This window comes from Rhinolophus ferrumequinum, chromosome 5 (genome assembly GCF_004115265.2).
Source record: "Rhinolophus ferrumequinum isolate MPI-CBG mRhiFer1 chromosome 5, mRhiFer1_v1.p, whole genome shotgun sequence".
NCBI lineage: Eukaryota > Metazoa > Chordata > Mammalia > Chiroptera > Rhinolophidae > Rhinolophus > Rhinolophus ferrumequinum.
Window position 1 is genome coordinate 7,602,788 of NC_046288.1, and position 21,512 is coordinate 7,624,299.

At 38.3% G+C, this 21,512-nt stretch overlaps 1 protein-coding gene across 1 annotated transcript in view; it reads right to left on the minus strand.

The window, feature by feature from the left end:
- The window catches only part of CWH43 (cell wall biogenesis 43 C-terminal homolog), a 57,401-nt gene that overhangs the window by 18,103 nt on the left and 17,786 nt on the right, over nucleotides 1-21,512 (minus strand). Inside the window, exons 6-12 of the mRNA XM_033106762.1 lie at nucleotides 20,759-20,847; nucleotides 14,827-15,084; nucleotides 12,262-12,387; nucleotides 9,213-9,292; nucleotides 6,601-6,706; nucleotides 5,412-5,547; nucleotides 3,575-3,724 (exon numbers count right to left, since the gene is read on the minus strand). Of these exons, the coding sequence (XP_032962653.1) occupies nucleotides 3,575-3,724; nucleotides 5,412-5,547; nucleotides 6,601-6,706; nucleotides 9,213-9,292; nucleotides 12,262-12,387; nucleotides 14,827-15,084; nucleotides 20,759-20,847 (945 nt within the window). The remainder of the gene's footprint in view (nucleotides 1-3,574; nucleotides 3,725-5,411; nucleotides 5,548-6,600; nucleotides 6,707-9,212; nucleotides 9,293-12,261; nucleotides 12,388-14,826; nucleotides 15,085-20,758; nucleotides 20,848-21,512) is intronic.

Consider the following 21,512-nt stretch of genomic DNA (forward strand, 5'->3'; position numbering starts at 1 on the left):
TGATAGTGAATTCTCATAACTGAGAGGCAGGTGTTTAGCTCTGTTTTTAAATGAGGTTAAGTAACATGCCTATGGTTATTTTCCACCTCCCCTATGCAGATCCATTCTCTATCCTTCTCTATGCCCTGGGAGGCTGACCCCTGCAGGTTTCATCTCCTGGGCTCCCTTGTCTGCTGATTTCCAGTTATGTTTGGCCAATTGGAAGCACCAGCAGGAGATAAAAAGTTGGGAGTAAAGAGAAGTTGGAGTATTTCTTCCCCAGTCCCTCTGGCAGTAAGCTGCATTCCTCCTGCGTGGTGGCCCCTCTTTCTGGTTCCAGATTTCTCTCTGGAAACACTTTTCCTCTGCCCGTCCCTAAGGATGGTAATGATTCCCCACTGTTACTAGTGTCTGAGTGCCTGAGCATCTCTTATCTGTTCCTTTGACCCTTCCAACATGTTGGTAAGTCGTCCATTAAGTCTGCAGTGAATTCTGTTCCTTGTGATACATGGAACTAGGATTCAAATCCAAGTACAGAAAACCCCAAAGTCACTGCAACACAGACAATGTTTTCATACAAATACATTTTAGCAATATATTATTGCAAAATAATCTATAAATTTGATTTTGCATTTTCTCAGGAGATAAATCTTATCCAGGGATAATGATAAAAACAGAAAGTGTATGTATGGCTATAAGGCAAGGGGAGAGAGAGAGAAAAAAAAAACATGTTGTTTTGTTATCTGTTAATATTTGATTAGCCCAATAACCTTATCACGTGGGCTGGAAAAGAGAATTTTATCCCATATTCAAAGACAAGGAAACTGAAACTCACTGAGGTTATGTTACAGTAACAGAACCAAAACTAATACGCATGTCTTCTGTCTACAGATTCTGTGCTCTTTCTTCAGTATACATTGATATATATTATAAACAAAAGAAAAAAAACAATGGTGATTAACAGGTGGCTCAGTTAATTACCTGTAATTGAATAAAAAATGGTGTGTACCTAAATGACTTCTAAGAAACGCTGCTATTTCCTACTTATTGGCTGTAAACAGATATTTGTGTAGTTAGCAATTTTAAAAAAATCTTGAATCAGCTAATAACATGCACAAGCATTCTGTAATTCATTCCTAATATGATTTCATGCTTATATGCTATAATCACTAGAAAATGAATTCTCTAAATATTTATTCGCAGTAAGGATTTTTTATTTAGTATTGCAGAAAACAAAGGCAAATGAAAATATGTAATGATAGCTTCACAAATTATTTGAAGTGTGTACTCTCTCATGTCACTCACATGCTGGGACATGGACTGGGCTTGAGACACGGAAAGTGCTGGATTTATGCTTGATGAAGGACTTCTTTGTAAGCTGCCCAACATACTTTACACTTAGAGCTGTCTGATTTGGTTTAATAATAACGTCCAACATTAATCGAGCACTTATTGTATTCGTGTACTTTGCATTGAGATAATAATCTCATTTCATCTTTCTAATTATCATAAGAACCCTATGAAATAGGGGGGATTACTGCCCCTGACTTACAGGTGAGAAAACTGAGGCTCTAGCTAGTTAAATAACTGGATGAAGGACACACCTTGAATTAGAATTCAAACCAGATTGTCTGATTCCAAGGTTTTGGAATTCCATGCTCTTAACCATTACACTACACTACTTTCCTCTCTCGGGTTACATCTCAATAAATGTTAACTATTATTGCAACTACTGTGTTATCATTATTATTAAATCAAGAGAGTTAAGAGAGCAAATAAAGGATATGGTTTCATCAGAGAGCTTTAAAGATGTGGTTATTAGAAAGGCTTTCCTTCCTTCCTCTTTAATAAACACATTCTGGGGGCTGTCTTTTAGTCTTCTCTTCCCTCTCAAGCCTATTCTTTACATTGGGAAGGTTGGAGGGAGTTGAAGGGGGAAAGAGAAAAAAACAAAGAAAAAAGGGAAGGAGTAGATTCAACTGTTTCTTAGGTTGAAACCTTGCAACCTTTAAACACAAAAGTGCCTATGTTTTAAAAGACAAGCCCAATTCAAAGTGCAATTTAAGGTCAATGGAATGATTTTTGAATGCCCATGCTTGCTACATGAAAATGACAGGGAGAAACAGAAGGCATTTCTTCAAACAGCTTTTTAAAAAGATATGGACCATTTATATCACCCGTCTTCTAAACACCCTTTTTATTTCTAAGGAGGCAAGCCAGCATCTGATTAGCAAATGGTTCATACTAATTACATTTGGACGGTTTGTTTATATTACTTATGCTCTGACTTATTTCAGAAAATATGCAAGTATACTTTCACTGATCCCCATAATACTGTGAGAAAAAGTGAGGTAACCAGGAAAGTAAGAGTAGTGGACACATTAGTTCTGTTTAGATTAAAACTTACAGTATGACAATGTTGTTTTTCTAATGTTCTGTATGTCACTTTAAAGCTCTGCAGCCTCTTGTGTGGACAGGACTGTATGCCCTATTTTATAGCACTTAGCACCTTACATCAGTGTTTTCTATTATTATTACAGAATGTTTACCGAGGTAGAGTTATCAATTATATACCTTTAGCTTTGCTTTTACAATATATTCCTGGCATCATTCATAATGTATTCCATACGAAGTAACTGGTTGTGAATGTTATTCTTTCGGGATAAAACTCATTTCCTCATATCTCCATGTACAGGGGCTTTCTTAGAAAACCATTTCTGGCCTCTCTCTCTCCACGCTTTACTTTTGGGGAGGATTTTTATAATTAATTAAGTCTGGAAGAATGAACTAGGCAGGTTTGTCTCAAACTCTTCCTCTCTCTCTCATCCTTGGAAACTGCCCGTTTGCAGACAGGATGTTTTTCTGGCTTATTCCCTCCACCCAGGAAGGAGCTTGATAGGTCAGCCTCTTCCCCTGCTGGAGAGGCCTGCTCTTTTGGGGGAGTCAGTTTCAAGTATTGTTGGGGGATGTATTAACAGGTCCACATGGACGCACTGAAGTCATGTTGTCCAAATAGGCTTATCGCAATTAAAAGTGACATTTTGATCTCCCTGCCATATTCCTCTGTTTACCTATCAGTTGATTGTGAAAACATGAAGGAAAAAAGAATGTCACTTAGTACCCTCAAATCCCAACAGTACTGCCAATTGTAGTAAACCTGAAAAGAGAAACAGGAATTTCATTTTTCTATAGTCCAGTTTACCACGTGGTTCCAAGCACTTGCAGGCTCTGAACTGGGTCTACCTAACTCCTAGCTGTGTGACCCTGGTTGGACAAGTCATCTAACCTCAGTCTAGTTTCTTTCTCTGTAAAATGGGTCTATACCAGTACTTACTTTAATACAGAGTGAAGATTCACTACAGCGGTGCATTAGCACAGCAATTACTCGGTAACTGCACTGCTGCCCTCTACCATCCCTAAGGACTGCCTGCATCTCAAAGGTTTCTGCGGCTGATTTTTAAAAGCAGCAACACGGGGAAATACTTTGGGAGAAAACAATTCGAAAGTAAGAAAGGTCATTGCATGGAAATCCAAGTAATGTATTAATAATATTCCTTGACATTTGTGTACCATTAGACAGACCAAAGAAACCTACTCATGATTCCCAAAGTGTGTCACAACAAAATCCACCAGTTTGTCGGAGATGGTAACAGTCAGTGTGATGGCTGGTGCGATCTCGCCCTCTGGTGACGGGAGAAGGTGATGCTCTGATCTCACAATGGGGTATCTTGACAAAACCATAATCCTGTAGAGGAGTGAAAAGAAACATCATTGTTGGTCCGGCGACGTCACACAGACAGGACTAAGCAGATGTGTAAAAAGGAAGGTGTCACACTGCAAGCACCCCACTGAGGGCATTCTGAGCAATAATGTGGCGGAGACTTATCTGCTTTCTGGTTCACTCTCTCTCTGCTATTTAGCATGTCTTGCTGTGTCACTACAATACCAACTCTGGTTTAGTAAGTGCTCTGGAGACACGAAAAGGGCAGAATTAATAATACACAAAATTCGTTTTACTTGTATTGTTACTCTGGCAACATATTTGCACAAACAATTCTAACATTAATCAACGCATTCGGGGATGTACAATCTTGCCAGCAAGGACACAATGTAACAATTTACAAAATTAAAACTGTCTAATAAAGATATGAAAAATATATTCCGCCTCAGTCTAAGTCATATAATGACACATGAGAAGGATGAGCAGAGCGCAGCCCTCGGCCAGCTTCTCTCCCTGGCTGCACGCACTCTCTCTCGGGCCCCCTCATGGAGTCACTCCAACAGGCACCATGTCTACAGTGATGATACCTGAATTTCCCTGTCCAGCTTGTCCTGTCCTACTCAGCTTTCCAGGCTACACACAACTGCCTACTGGATGTCACTTGACCGACCAGGGCCATCTCAAGCTTAGCACAAGCCTGCTACTCTCCTGGCCATGCCCTTCCCATTACACAGCATCGTCTCCTAGCAGGTATTCACATCAAAAACCTACCTGTTGCCCTTGATTCTTCATTTCCAGGCCCTTGACATCTAAAACATCAGTCACTTCTGCCAGTTCCATTCCAAAACAGTTGCTGAATTTGCCCCCTTCCCTCCATCTCCCCGGCTCCCACTGTCATCTCTTAACTGTGCTATTGTATCTACCTCATCACCTGTCTCCCTGCTAGCACTCCTGCTGCCAACAATTTGTTCTTCCAAAAACAACCAGAATGATCTTTTTAAAATGTAAATCAGATCAGACCACTCTCGTTTTAAATCTTCCAATGGCTTCCCAGCGGAACTGAATTAAATCAAGCCCGAAGCATGGATTACGGGGCTCTTTACAATCAGGTGTCCACCTTGACCGCATTTCTTACCAGTTCCCCCTCAGTCCCTAGGCTTCAGACACACCACGCTTGATTCTGCCTCAAATCAAGGACCAGCAATTTACGCTGCTGGTTCCCTCAGCTCTTGCAACAGGTACGTCCCCGGGTCCTTTCATGAGGTTTTCAGAGAGCTTCCTGACCATCCTACCTGTAGTAGCAACCCCCAACGTCCCGTCCACCCAGTCCTCTCTCACAGTAGCTTGCTTCCTTTTGCACAAAGCACTTACTATCTCAAATTCTCTTATTTACTTCTTTGTGCACGCGTTATTTTCTGTCTCTTCACACTAGAACGCAAGCTCCATGGACAGCACCCAGGTCGGACATGCTTACTGTTGTAACCTCAGCTCCTACGCTGAATGGTTTATAATGGTGCAGAATTGAAAACATCCAGGAACAGGCAAACCATTAACACAATTACAGAATATGCATGCCTTCAGCACCTCCTCACCGCCCAGGGAGCATCGCTGGGGCATAGTCACAGGACGAAGGTATGACAATCTCTAAGCCTGTGTATGCTGCCTCATCTTTCAGGGCTATGGTCAAGATTCGTACCCAAGGTCCACTCACCCCCAAGTGTGATCCCTTGCGCTTGGACCAAAGTCGGTGTAGAAACCCAACTTCTCCCCTAACCACATGGTTAAGTCATTGTTCCCAATAAAAGGCTTAGAGGCATCGCTCTCCAAAATCGTTATGAAATCTGCCCCTGTTCAGGAAAAAAAAAAATGCACGTGGTGATTAACCACAGCAATGCAAAAACAATAAGCAAAACTTTATTCTTGAACGCTTTGCCTTTACTCAGAAATCAAAAACAAAGTAATTCCTGATGGATCACAAAAGTGAAGTGGCTCAAATCTGAGCTACAGGGAACTTACCCATATTTAGAATGTAATTAATACATGTGACACCTTGAGAAAATGCAGGAAATAATAAAAACATAACTTTTCTAAATTTTCAAATATTCTTAACATCGTCCCCCAAATTTCAAATAAGTTTAATTTCTTTCTCAGATACCCAATTTATGTTCAGAAACAATAGAGTGGTTGCACAATAGAGTTTTATTCCTGGGCAAACACCTCCAGAGTATTGGCACAGAAGTGAATGTATTGGTTTCCCCAGACCCTGGCCAGACGTACCAGAGGCCTGTAAACAGGACTAAAGGACTCAAGGCCCAGGAAATTTCTTAGCGGCATTAGACTTACACAGACCCTCGGCAATTTTCCAGGAGACGCGCTTCTTGTTAGGAATAACCAGAACAGTGTAGCCCTTCACGCATCTTGCTCCATGCTTTCAGAACCACACACCCACATTATTTTCAAGGATGCTTCATACAGAGACGAGCTCCCCCGAGCACGGAAGTTTAAAAATTCTCTCTTGGGCTCTTGAAAGCAATTTGCTTCACAAATGAGTATCACTCTAACTCTCGCTGCCTTTTAATCTGACAGTTTTCTGGTCCCCAACAGTTAGTCCCCAAGTGACAGAAACCACCAGCAGTAGCCTTTCTAAGAGCAAAGTCACGACAAGAATCCCCTGTAGACACCCAGTATGAGCCTTTGCTCAGAATCAACTGAATTAATTGCTCTCAAACAAAGACAGATGTGCTTACAGAAGCTTAACCCTCCGGCAGCTGCCACCAAAGCAAAGCCTTTGTAAGAGATTACTTTATGACGAAACCCTCCTCCTACTATTTATAATCTTGTTCAGAATAATAGTAACAACAGTCGTTTCTCAAATCCTGGAACTAATTCCAGTAACTTACCTGTTTGATTGAGCAGTTGAGCTGATCTTTCTAGACTAGTCCATCCTTCGTTGTCATACCCAAACCTGAGAGGCCAGATGGCCGCAGAGATCTCTGTGGCTGGTGCCTGAGGAATCGTTTTAATGGTAATTTAGGATGACCGTGAACAATGGCAAGTTTGGTGACTGTTTTCTCCACCTCTCTCTTCCAAATTTCATATTTCAGCAAAGAATTTTCTTAGACATTTGCCCACATTTAATTCATAAAAATAAGGAGATAGTTGCTATATGGTAGTCTCTGAATCTTCTGTGAACTTCTAGGTAAGCTCAGAAGTCAGGAGGAATGTTTGGAAAACAAGCATTTATAATTAACATTGTTTACAATAGCAAAAAATCAGAAACAATAAGGCTGTTGTTTCAAAAAAAAAATGAAAAAAATAAATGGTGTCACCTATGTATAATGGACTGCTATGCAATCCTAATAAACAAGTGAGGCTACCTATTTCCATATGAATCTCACAAAGCTAATTTTAAGTAAAAAAAAAAAGTCAGTTGCAAAATATGTATGTCAGATGTCATTTAGATAAAGTGAAAAACGTGGAAAAAACAATATTGTCTAGGGATATATGTGTATCATATATTGCAACGATACAAAGAAATGCTTTAAAATAATAAACACCATATTCACGAGAGGGGTTACCCTTGTGCTGGAGAAGAATGAGATCCCAGAGGGACACGTGGAGTCCTTTAACATATTTGTAAAGTGGTGTGCCATCACAACTGACTTATAAATGGTGTCACGCCCCTGCTGTGCTGACAAGACCAAGGTTCAGGAGTCTAGTCCCCCGTGAGACCTCCTCTTTTCAGTCCATGGGCTCAGTCAGAGAATGCACTGCCCAACCCTAACTATCCATTTCGAATTAGTAACTACTGATTTACAACAGGGATCCTGTGAAAGAGTATGGCTGGATTAGAACAAATCCATCACCACAATTGAAAAAAAACACTCCAAGTGGACCATAGAAGTTCAGGTTGGGAGAAGGATAAGTAGCAGCCTCTATGCACAGGAGGGTCACCACTCAACCTAAATAGCTCAATGTGCCACCAGCTGTGAATGGGGCATTTCATCTTTATTCAAGAAACATTCTTCATCATACAAAGAGAATGAAACCATCAACAGAGATTTCAAGAAGCATGATTATATTCATCAAGCTATCCCTTTATATATAACTATATTTCTATGACTAACTCTGAATTTCATCACTCCAAAACCTGGTACTCCCTCATTCTTCAAATCTCAGTAAATGCTACCTCCCTGCATTCAGTTGCTCAAGCCAGAAAAACAGAAGTCGTCCTGGTGTCCTTATTTGTTCCTCTGAATATTATCTTTCTCCCCTACTAGAATGTAAACTCTGTGAGAGCAGGCATCTTGTCCAACTTGTTTACCTCTATCCCTGGCACCAGGCATACAAGAGACATTCAATAAACATTTATCAATAAATGAATGAATGAATGAACGAACAGACGAACAGGTATTAAATCTACCTGAATGTCTCCTTTTTGAAAAGAATCCTTAGCTGACATTATATATCCTCTTGTGACTGACATTATTTGCAGTAATAACAACTAATAAATCAACGGAAAAAGAAAGGGATCATGTAATGAATTATTTACTTAATTAAGAAATAGTTACTGAGTTCTGAGTGTGTGCCAAACACTCTGTGAGGCGCTAGGAGTACAAAGGTAAACAAGAGAAGCCTGGCCTGCATCCTCAGTATAGCTTTTTACTTAATACGAAAAATTTGCTTAGACAGATTACTGAGATCCAAAGTTAACTCTCAAATTCTACATTAACCCAAACTGGAACTCTAACTGCATTATGAAACACAACAAACTTTTTATCAGAGCAAATAGAAAGCACACATTGCAATGACTTACTCTTGCTTCTGCCCATATTTCTAGAATAAAAGGGACAATAAAACATTTAAAACTGTAGACAGTAAGAGGGGAAAGAAAGACAAGAAAACTTCCACAATCCATCAATACACAAATTACCCATAATCTGCAAAATCAAGAATGGCCTATAAGATTTTTTTTTTCTTTTTCTTTTTTTATAAGTTTCTTGGGGTGACAAATGTTAGTAAAGTTCCATAGATTTCAGGTGTACAATTCTGTAATACATCATCTATATATCACATTGTGTGTTCACCACCCAAGATTTTTCTTAAATTAAAAGAATCTTACATTGTTGCCCACAGCAGTATCTACCAGACAGTACAAAGAAGCCCATTATAAAATAGTCCTTTATTTCATGGTTTAGATATGTTAAATCATGGGATGATTTAGCCATGGGATAAAATTTTAATCATGCGATAAAAATAACTTCATATAACAAAATCATGAGCAGTTTGCCTCTAATAAATATATGGATCTCTATCCTGTCCCAAGAACCCAACTTCAGAAAACAATTCCATTGTGTTATCGGCCTCTGACCTAATGGCTGAGGAGATAGGTTCCAGGGTCCTGAGGTCATTAGACCTGGGTCTAGAGTTCAATCACACTATGAAGTGTACAAATGTATGTATATACATATATATCATCCAAATTTCTATAAGAAGATTTTTAATTACTTACCCTTTTGCCCAAGTTCCTCTCATAGGCTTTATGCCGTAGTCCTAATCCTAATAAGCCCACACCAACAAGCAGCCACAAGACTAAATAGAAAGAAAATATATTTGTTTAAAAGAAATTAAGTTTTCTTAAAAAATAGTTTTCATGAAATTATTGAAACTATTAATCAAGGATTTTGTGCAGAGGGGAAATGTCTAATCCCTGCATTAATTTTCCGGGTGACATGCATACATAACCCATACTTTAAAATGACGTTTCAAAGAATCTTTCCTAAAAACATTCCAATGACCATAGGTTTCAAATTAAAATAAAGCATAAATAAATAAATAAATAAATAAATAAATAAATAAATAAATTTTGTGTGTGTGTAGAAAATAATATATAAGAAAACAAGTCTCCATGAGCAGTAACCAGCAGGAAAAAAAATACCCTGCAAAATGAAGCCCACAAACATTTCAGATACTGGAACTTACAGAATCAGAAAATAAGCAGACTTAACATGTTTAGAAAAGTAAACGAAGGCATTCAATAGTATGACTCAGGAAGATAAGACTAACTTAATAATCAGGAAGATTTCCAGAAATAAAATTATATAATATTTATAATAATGTAAATTAGATGCTCAATGGACAAGACAAACAGCAGCTCAGACAAAGCTGAATAGAGAATCAGTGCAAGGGGCAGCTGAAAAACAAAGGTAAAGAGGTTAAGAGATATGGGAAGAGGATAACAAGGTCCAGCACTATCTAATTGGAGTCCAAAAGGAAAAAAGAGAAAGAATAAGAAAGGGGCAATATTTGCAGTAATAATGCTGAGAATTTTCCAGAACTGATAAAAGATATGACTCTTAGGTTCAGAACTCCCAAGGACTCCCAAGCCAGATGCGTGGTAGGTGGGCTGGGGGGAAGGAGGATCTACATGTAGATATACGAGTCACAATGAAACTGCAGAACTGCCAGAGAGAAAAGACAGATTGTCTTTAAAGGAGCAAAGACAGCTGACTTCTCAGCAAAAATAAAAACTAGATGACAGGGGAATATCTTTAATGTGCTGAGAAAAAAATAACCAACTACTAAAAGAACAGAAATTAAAGCTATAATTTCCAAGCTAGAAAGAGGAGTGGGGAGGAGGAGCATAAGAAAAAAACAAAACCCAATCAATGCAAAAGAAATCAAGAAGGAAAATAAGAAAAAAATATATATACCTGGAGAAAGTAGAAAAGAAAAAGGAAAGTAAGATGATAGAAATAAATCATAATACATCAGAAATCACAATAAAAATAGATTAAACTTTGAAGTTAAAAGACAAAGACTGACATTCCAGAAAAGGCAAAACAATGGAGACAGTAAAAAAAAAAAAAAAAAAAAAAAAACCAGTGGTTGCCAGGAGTTGGGAGGAGGGAGGGACGAATAGATGTAGCACAGGGTATGTTTAGGTAACAAAACTATTCTGTATGATACTGTAATGGAAGATACATCATACAATTGTCAAAACCCATAGAACATACAACAAAAGAGTAAACTCAAAAGTAAACTACAGATTTAAGTTAACAATAATTTATCAATATTGGCTCATCAATTGCAACAAATGTACCACACGATTACAAGATGTTAATAATGGTGGAAATTGTGGGGGTAGGAGTCAGAAGGGGTATATGGGAACTCTAGATTTTCTGCTTAATCTTTCTGTAAACCTAAAACTATTCTAAAAAATAAAATCTATTAATGTTTCAAAAAGATAAATATAATGGTTGCCATGGGAAGAGGGAGAGAGGGATGAATAGACAGATCACAGAGGATTTTTAAGTCAGTGAAACCGTATGATACAGCAATGGTGGATACACGTCATTGTACATTTGTCCAAACCCACAGAATGTACAACACCGAGAGTGAGCCCTAAGGTAAACTATGGATTTGGGGTGATCGTGAAGTGTCAGTGGAGGCTCCCTGATTGTAATAAATGTCCCACTCGTGGGGATGTTCACCATGGGGGAGGCTGTGCGTATGTGGGGTCACGGGGAAAATGGGAAATCTCTGTACTTTCTGTTCAATTTTGGTGTGAACCTAAAATTCCTCTTAAAAATAAAGTCTACTTTTAAAAATCACATAACACTGCCTAAACAACTTTGTAAATAAACTGTTCCAAATGCCTTGATTTGATGAATGAATTAAAGAATTATGGTTCTTAATAATAAATAGATAAGACAGCAATTGTCAGGATTAAAAACAAACAAAAACTGTCAGATCCATGTTTAAAAGGACATAACTAAAATACAAGAATACACCAAAGAAACTCTAGATTTAAAAATTTTCCCTAAATTTTAATATAATCTTTTCAAATTATGACAAACATATATTAAGGTTTTCATATAATGGTCTTATTGCTTTGTGACATTTCTTTTAGAAATATAGTAAAATTTTATTTAGCTTAATTGTTTTCTACCCCTGTACACCATAATACTTGTCTTCTTTAATTAAGTATCAAGTCACTGAGTTTGCAGATCAGTTTTACTATGTCTTTGTATCCTACATAACACTATGCATTATAGTTATGGAATGTATTGTATTCTAATACGCTATCTGCAAAGTTTATACATTCAATAAATATTTTTATTTAATACAGTCCATTTGAAATGAGTCAGATACTGAATAGTAAACGAATTTCATGTTCGAGTTTGTAGTCCATCAATACTCCAAAAATTAACATAGTTATCTCCAAAAAAAAAAAAAAGGAGAGAAATGGAATAAATAGTCTCAACTATTTAAAAAAAGCGTTTTGGAAACTGTAGCTGTTAAATCATCTTATCTACCTTAGGAGTGAAACAAAACTAATACAGAGTATTTATGATTGAAATGACATGGTATCAGAGATTTGCTTTAAAGTATTTCACTAAAAAAAGTAGGAAATAGATGACAACAACACTGGGAAAATGTTAATTGTTGAAACTGGGTGAAGGGTACATGAAGGTTTATTATGCTCTTCAATTTCATATATGTTGAAAATTTATATTTTTAATAAAATTCTTTTAAAAAGAAAGCAAAACTATACCTACAAAGTTTCATGTATTTTTCACTCTTTCTGAAAAGTACTTTTGGACTGTTTTTTGTTTGCAGAAGGAAGTGAAGGCTTTTCTTAGGACCAAATAGCATATTCAGTCCAATAATTAGCATCACTGTGCCTATTTAAAAAAAAAAAAAGAAAAGAAAAGAAAGAATATATTAGAATATATTACATTTTAATCCCCAAATCCTTCCAATGATAAATTTCAAGAGCCAAGACTTCAATTAAATGGGCACACATTGAAAATTCAGTTATTCATTTACCTCAGTACCTAAGCAATTACTCTAATAGTACTTTTGATCATAAGAAATCAGTTAGGTAGAACCCTGATGAGGGATTTCTTTTCATTTCCTGAGTGTTTCCCAGTTGTTAGTTTGCTAAGACTGCACATCATTGACAGGTGACTGTTCAGGGGAGGGAGGAGCATGAGAGAAAGGAGCCTTCTGAATGGCCCTCGGGACTCGATCTTCTCCACTGAAGGGACTTCACAGGCACCAAATTGAGGAGCGCTAAAGAGGCCATGTAGGTTCTTAACATGGCAGCGTTGTGGCAATAATTCTGGCCTGAGATGTGGATATTCTGGGCACAGGGTCCTCACAGAGGATGCACGTTGGAACTCACTCTGTGCCAATAAGGCCAACCAATAAAAATGAGCTCAGCTGGGATGCATTAACAGTGTAGCTTACATATAAAGTTTATATACTTCTAAATTGCATATAATAAGAATGGAAACACGAGTATGATGGAACAATATATAAATTAGGAAATGCTAAGTAAAAGTTAAGCTTAGGTGGAAGGCTAGCAAAAAAAAAAAAAAAAAGTTATGCGCAATTTCCAGGTAATAGCAGGAGAAACCCAGACAATAAATTTATAACTAGTTTCTGATTTAATACAGATTTTAATTATATGAAAAGCTACTCTGAACACTACCAACATTTCTTAGTTTTTGTGGCCTTATCCGTATGTATAATGCCACTCTTACTAAAAAAAAAAAAAAATTCGTAGTTGAGAAGGAACTCAAAAAGCACATCATTCATAACATTCTAAAGAAATAAACTTATGCTTAGAATGGCTCTTACTTTCATTCGTTTTCTCCACATGGCAGACCCCTAAGCAAGCTGGAGTGAGAAAAAAGCAGGGCATTGGACAGGAAGATAGAGCAGGACAGAGTACACACACCTGAAAGAAACCAGAAGACATACAAGGTTTGCAAAGCCAAGATTATCGCAGAGGAAATGCAGCAATGGACTTCTCTAATTAGATGAGAGGTTGGGTACTTGCCAGAAACATCAAGTTCTCCAAAGTTATTTTAAATATTTCATGCAATTTAAAAATGTATCTTCCAAATCAGCCTGTCCTGACAGATGTCTAGGTCATGGAGTAGAAAAGTTCATGTGAAAATGTACAGAGTAGTGGCAGTACACCCAGGGCACAAGGGGGGATGGAAAAGGATCTCAAGAAGCCTAGACTTCTGCACAGCACTCACCCCAGCTGTAGTTCCCTAAGTATTTGTCTAATTTTATATATGGTGTTTCCCCCACTACACTGAAGCTTCAGAAGGGGAAGGACGCTACATCTCTTACATCTCCAGCCCCTGGCACTGTGCCTGGAACACAGGAGGGGGGCAATAATTTTTTTTTTAATGAATAAATGAACAAATGGAAAAATGAACGTGTGAACAAACAAGAACTGAATCTCCTCACATGTATTGGCTCATTTTTCAGAGATTTTTATCCTGGAAGCATCTGACATGTTTTACATAAATTAGAATTGTAGGCAACATTTGATTTTATATGCTTGGTATACATCCGTAATTTCATTATTGCCAGAAGATAATTTTTTAAGTATTAAACTGAGATGAGTTTAGGAAATTTTAATTTTTGTGCATAAGTTCATAACCAGTGAAAAGGAAAATGTATTTATTCTATGATTTGGGAATATATCGTTCACACTAAGATTTATATATGCAAAATATATTTTATTGGTATTACCATAAAAATATGGTAATAAAAATTCAGAACCAAAACAACAATCGCAATTCCTGTATGTATCTACAATCCTATCACTGAAGTAGCAACATGAACTGTCAAGATCGTAACTTTTCCCAGCATATTCTATAATACAAGTGTTACCCAATATCTCTTTTACACTTTATTATTAAATAAACTTGATTTTCCCCAACTGAGTCCCTTTTTTTTTTTAAGGAGGGCACAGGTCACAGTCGCCCATGCGGGGATCGAACCGGCAACCATTGGTGTTATTAGCACCACGCTCTAACCAAGTGAGTTAACTAGCCAGCACCCCCCAACTAAGTCTCTTAAAAGGCCTTTGTAGTAATAAATAATACTGAAACTCACTGATGAATTAAGAAATTTGTTTTTAAGTAGCAATACAGACATTCTTCCAATTTTTTTTAATCAAGTGACTATTTTAATATCAAAGGCAAGATCATCCTATTTATTTCCACCAGTCAATGTAAAGTGCTAAATCCTAGGCAGTCCTGAAGGGTATTTTCTAATCATTATTACTTTAATCCAGACCTTGCAAATGTACGCACCCAAAAGCACATCAGATCTTTCTCTAGCGTAGACACCTCCTGGGACAAATTTAAAAGCTGTGCACCATGCACAGAAAAATGTATCTAGAAGATAAAATATCATGGCAATGGTCATGGTCTTCCCAGGACTTGACCCTGAGCTAATAAGGTGTCCCAGCACTAGAGGCCACATGGACGCTGTGAAGAGGGCGAGTACACAGCCAGAAACAGCGGCTGCCCACGTAGGCAGGTAAAGGAGACCTGCAGCTGAAGCTGCTCCTGTTTGTGAGAGAGAGAAAGAAAAAGAATCAGACAGGAAAGCAGTAACAGTCTCTTCCATTTTCTCAAAAAAAGGGAGGGGGGAGAATAAGCTTAAACAATGACCAATATGAAGCCATCTAGAACCAGAAGGGACCTCAGGGACATGCAAGTCCAATCTCCACACTAATGAGAAACTGAAGTCTAGCAAGGTTAATGTGACTTGCTAAAGGTCACACAGCTAGTTACTTGCACAACTGGAGGTGCAATGTGGGTCTAGTAAATTTCAGTCCAGTGCTATTTATTCAGGAATGGTGGTGGGGAGGCAAGCCATTTTTAGGGTATTTGTGTCAAGATCTTAAGAACAATAAAAACTGAAAAAACTGAACTTACCTGTAATACGAAAAGCATGTCCATTTAATTTAACTAGCCAGTAGCAAGACATTAGAAAACACGTAGTGTCTGTGTGGTTTCTAGAATGTTTTTGTTAGGGAACATTTTAAAGGAATTTCCATTCATTTAAATGCTGCCCCTTGTCCTACAATAAGTAAGGTGTCTTTCCCAACCACACAGCCCTAAAAGATGTGACTGAGGTCCTATCGTAGACACTCTGCTTTAGCAATTCTGCAGTTACTTCAGTCCTTATCCAAAAGCCTAGAAGGTTTGGGGGCTATGCAATCTGCCTGGTCCACAGCAGGCATTTGTTTGCTAATTTGTTGAACCAATCCTGAGGGAATACAACATTTTCCCCAATTCCTGTGAAATCAGCTTTGAGAAAGTCCATCAGGGTCTTACAGCACCCCATTTTAGCGTCATCAATATGATACTTTTCCATAGAATATGATATTTTCCGCACATTTCAATCAATGTAGTATAATAATGTAGGAAAGTGTCTACAGCAGACACCTCAAAATATAAGCAATCATTTTCCTGTTGCTTGGGGCAAGAACTCCAGCAAAGGCGGGAAGGGGAGCAGCAAGCAGTTCCAGCCCACGGCTTCTTAGAGCCCATGGCTTCAGCCATCAGAAAGTTCCACCTGCACCATCACAGGACAATGCCATGGGACCATCTATTCCTCCCCACTTCCAAAGACCGTAACTCAGAGAAACACGAGAACCAGGTTCCAGGGCCTTTTACAATTCACAGAGTTTAACCCCACAGTGAGACCTTCAAACACTTAGATCTGACGTGGTTATTTTAATAACAGAAAAAAAATTTGTTTTCATTTTCAAATTAAAAAAATGTAATGCCTAGTCACTGTAAAAATTTTAAAAACACAGAACTCTAAAGAAACAATTAAGGATTGCCTAAGACTTAAAATGACCATAGCCGAATGCAGACTGGTGCAGCCGCTAGGGAAAGCAGTGTGGAGGTCCCTCAAAAAATTACAAATAGAATTACCATATGACCCAGCAATCCCTCTCCTGGGTGTCTACCAAAAAAATCTGAAAGCATTTATCCATAAAGACACATGTGCTCCAATGTTCATTGCAGCTTTATTTACGGTGGCCAAGACGTGAAAACAACCAAAATGTCCTTCGATAGATAAATGGATAAAGAAGTTATGGTATATATACACAATGGAATACTATTCTGCGGTAAGAAAAGATGAAATAGGACCATTTGTGACAACATGAATAGATCTTGAGAATATAATGCTAAGTGAAATAAGTCAGACAGAAAAAGCAGAGAACCATATGATGTCACTGATATGTGGTATATAAACCAAAAACTACAAAAGAACAAGACAAACAAATGAGAAACAAAAACTCATAGACACAGACAATAGTTGAGTGGTTACCAGAGGGTAAGGGGGCAGGGGAGAGGTAGATGAGGGTAAAGGGGATCAAATATATGGTGATGGAAAGAGACCTGACTCTGGGGTGATGAACACATAATGGGATTTATAGATGATGTAATACAGAATTGTACACCTGTAATCTATGTAACTTTATTTACAATTGTCACCCCAATAAATTTTAAGAAAAAAATGGGGCCGGCCCGGTGGCTCAGGCAGTTGGAGCTCCATGCTCCTAACTCCAAAGGCTGCCAGTTCAATTCCCACATGGGCCAGTACGCTCTCAACCACAAGGTTGCCAGTTCGATTCCTCGAGTCCCACAAGGGATGGTGAGCAGCACCCCCTGCAACTAAAATTGAACATGGCCCCTTGAGCTGAGCTGCCACTGAGCTCCCAGATGGCTCAGTTGGTTGGAGCGTGTCCTCTCAACCACAAGGTTGCTGGTTCAACTCCCACAAGGGATGGTGGGCTTCACCCCCTGCAACTAGCAATGGCAACTGGACCTGGAGCTCAGCTGCGCCCTCCACAACTAAGATTGAAAGGACAGCAACTTGAAGCTGAACAGCACCCTCCACAACTAAGATTGAAAGGACAACAACTTGACTTGGGGAAAAAAAAACAAAAACAGCCAATACTCCGATGTAGTTCTTCTCAATCTTTTTCTATGTCTATGTAGAAGTATTTTTACATAAATGAAATCATACCATATATTGAGGATTATATTCTGCTTCTTATGTGACATTATATCAAGTACATTTTCTCATGTTTTAATTTATTTCCTAAAAAAATTTTATGTACATATACTATTTCACTGGATAAATAAATACCCCATAATATAAGGAATCATTTTCCTATTGTTGGCCATGTATGAAGCTTCTGACACCATGAGGAACATCTTTCTTTGCCAATTAATCTCTTACTACATCTCTGATTATGCCTTAAAATAGATTCTTAGAAGTATAATGACTGTGTCAAGAGGTAAAAGCATTTTAAAGAATCACTACCTATAGTCAGTTGCTTTCCTGAAAGCGTATACCAGTCTTCATTTCCTCCAGAAACCTTGCCAAAAGTCTCACCTTTTGAGCCCTGCCCAAATTATTTTTTCTAAAAATTTTTGCCAAATTAATGATGAAAATAGTATCAAATTCTGAATTACATTTGTTTATTAGTGAGATTGAATTTTTCCTGTTTATTAGCTTACAATCACTATTTTTTATAGAATGAAGTTTGATTTGATATTCTAAAGACATTAGAATGACTGACTGCTTCTGTCTTACTACAAAGAATTATCTAGAGGGAAAGAAAACATCTCTTAAAATTTCCCTTGACTGTTATTGCTTTTACTTTTTAGTTTCTATTTTGACATAGGCTATGTATTTTTAAATCCACTAAAATTGTATTTTTAAACAGTTTATAAATCCAAAATTCGAAACATAGAAAAGAGTCCCTCTATTGTCACCTACTAGTTCCTCTTAGTGAAGGCAACCAATGTTAGCATTTTCTGCATTCTTCCAGAGACAGCTTATGCATAGAAATATACATGTATGCACATTTTCCTTTTTGTATGCCAATACTGGCACATGACATACATTCTTAGTCACTTTGCCTTTTTCACTTAATTACACACCTTAACTGTTTTTTGTTTGAGACTGACAGTCTTTCCAAATAATTTCCTCCAAATCTTTACAACATCTAAGACACCAAACAGAATTAACAATAACTGAACATCCCAATAATATTTATAGTGTCTAACATGTTCATTTTCAATAAATGAAATTTTGCATACAATAAAATTGTAGGCACACTGTATAGTACACTGGGATCCCATGAATTTGTTTAGTACATCTATATCTTTTTAAAAATAGAACTTTGATTTTACTAATTGCCATCAAGATTTAAGGTTCTTTGCATTTATGAAATTTGGCCTTTGCCATAATTAATTTCATGCTGAGACCCAGTTGGGATTTCAAACTTTATCTGGACAATGAAAAAAATACAATTTCTTTTTTTACACTCTGCTTTATGATGTAGTTTCCAGGGATGAATCACATGAAAAGTGGGTACCATCTCCAGATAATTAAGTGTAAGCTCCAACTTATTTCAGGTGAGCAGGCGACCAGAGTAGGAGACGAAGCTCCTGAATTATGGCCCTGCTTTTCTGTCTACTGCAATAGCCTATTAGAAGCCTTCCATCTGCTTGCCCTTAGGGTCCTTTAAACTACTATTTAATACTCTAGAGCAGGGATGTCCAAACTGCGGCCCGCGGGCCAACTGCGGTCCACAATCCATTGTTAATTGGCCCGCAGCAAATTCCAAAAATATATTTAGTTACTTAAATAAACCAGATGAGGCAATACGTACTTCACCTCGAGTGAGTGGCCCGGCTGTTTGTGTATTTTACCGCATATGGCCCTTGGTAAAAAATGTTGAAAAAAGTTTGGACACCCCTGCTCTAGAGAGACTGCAAACTTAGATTAGGTGTGACTCTCAAGGGAATGACCTTACTTATCTAGGGAAATGAGCATAAGCATAACATTGTAAATTCACAGCTTTTCTGTTCTTTAACTAACAGTTGATGTGTCTGTGGACCTCAGTTCTACCATGTTTGAAACCATAAGCATATTGCTTACATTGAATGAGAACAGGCATGATATAAATGCTGAACAAACTTTCAATGTATTTCATGTTCCCTTCCCAGTTGCATAGAGATTAAGAAGCTATAGGTATATGCTCATTGCAAACTCAGCATTAACAAAAGTATCCGGTCCTTTTCTTGAGGAATCTCATGAGGCATCTCTCTGATGAGAAGAAAGGTTACTCCAAAATTCACACAAACTTCCACAGACCCCATAGGGGATGCCTACCAGAAAAGACACAAGCAAGTGGAAACAGCTCACCAGGACTGCAGCAGTCCGCTGCGCCAGCTCCAGGAGGATGAGGACCTACTCATCCTCATTAACTGAGCAGCCTATTTGGATTCCATGTACATCTCCATGCAAGGGTGAGGGTGAGAGAGGGTACGGAAATTTACTTATTATGTTATTCAACCCATATTACCGATACACAGTCTTACAAATCCACACAGCAGCTAAGGCAACACTCTGCCTACCCTGCTTAACTGATACGTATAAGGACATCTCTCTGCACGGAAATCAAATACAGTATTTGCTCTGTCACAGAGTTGGAGCAGGGGAGGGGGAGCGGTATTTAATACTAAAACTGACTCGAACCATTTCTGCCTTTTAAGGGGAAGGGAGAAGAGTGACAATTCAGTCACAGGAAAGTAGGTAGATTGCTCCTGAAGCATGACAGACTTCACCAATATTCTGTGAGCCTAACGGGTGCGACTGGGAAGAGTCAGTCTGAGACGCTGAAGAAGCCAACGTGGACCCCAAAGCTGGGTAGCAGGGTGAGGAACTAAACGGTTACACATCAAAGAGAAAGAGAAATTGAGCTTCATTATGGAGTCCCAAAGGAGGACATTCCCGAAAACCAGAGAAGGAAGGAATCTTGGGTGGGGGGGGGCCAATATGGCTATATATAACCCTCCATCTCCTCCGATCTTCAGTAGTAAATGTGAAGGCACCGGACACACGTGCCTTGTAAAAGTCATTTGGGAGATGGAGGAGACTGTCAGCAGAGTCGGGGTGAAATTAGACTGCTACACGAGGAAAGTGGAAACGAAATAGGAGGAAGCAGGAAACTAGAGCCAGCAGTAATTGGTAATCATGGTGACATCGGGGCCACTGGGGCTGCAGCTGGTTATAATAGCCCATTTGGCAACAGCACACATTTGTATGGCTGGGCATTTACTTCTAGTCCAGGTGCACATGCTTGCAAGCAAACTGGACAACCAAGCTGAACGACTGACATATCTGAAGGTAAACGCTACATACCTGTAACCCACCAGATTAAACTGGTACCCGGAAACCATGAACAAGTTGGAAGCATCAATCCACTCACCAAACTCAGCAGAACTGCACCTCTGTAAAAAAATAAGACATGCTGTAAAAACACCTGACATTAATCATATTTCACTGTCCCATATATAAAAAAGAAAAATATCTCCTATCTCTAGGTACACCCAAGAGATAATGAGTATGAAACAACCAATGAAATAATGAGAGCCCATTGGGATCCAACATTATACACATTCAGAACACTGAAGTAAAAACAACTCTGACTTGAATGCTATCTGCAGTCTTTCATGCTTAAGAGAAACAGAGTGAGTTTCCTCAGACTGTTATATTATAGTCATACCCGCCATGCGACACATTTTAAATGGCTCTGCCAAAGACAAAAAGAAAAAGTCACTGGGGATAGTTTCTATTAAGTTCGCCTCTTTTCTTTCTTTTCTCTACCTCAATATTGCTTTTATCTACAGTCTCTGCCTTTCTGGGACCCGTGTCAGTTTGATAAGTAATTGATAGCTGTGTATTTTTAAACAACCATGCATTATTTCATTCTTTTGCTACTTTGGCAAAAACTTGTAGGAGGAAGAAAAAAAGAATTTAACTAAATTTTAGGGGGGAAATCCAGCAGCAACAATAGCTAGGAGGACATGGCACGCAATTATGTACCTGAATATAAATTAAGCTTAAAAGCATAGCATTTACTATACAGCAGGCAAGGTTTAAGGAACCTGCCTGA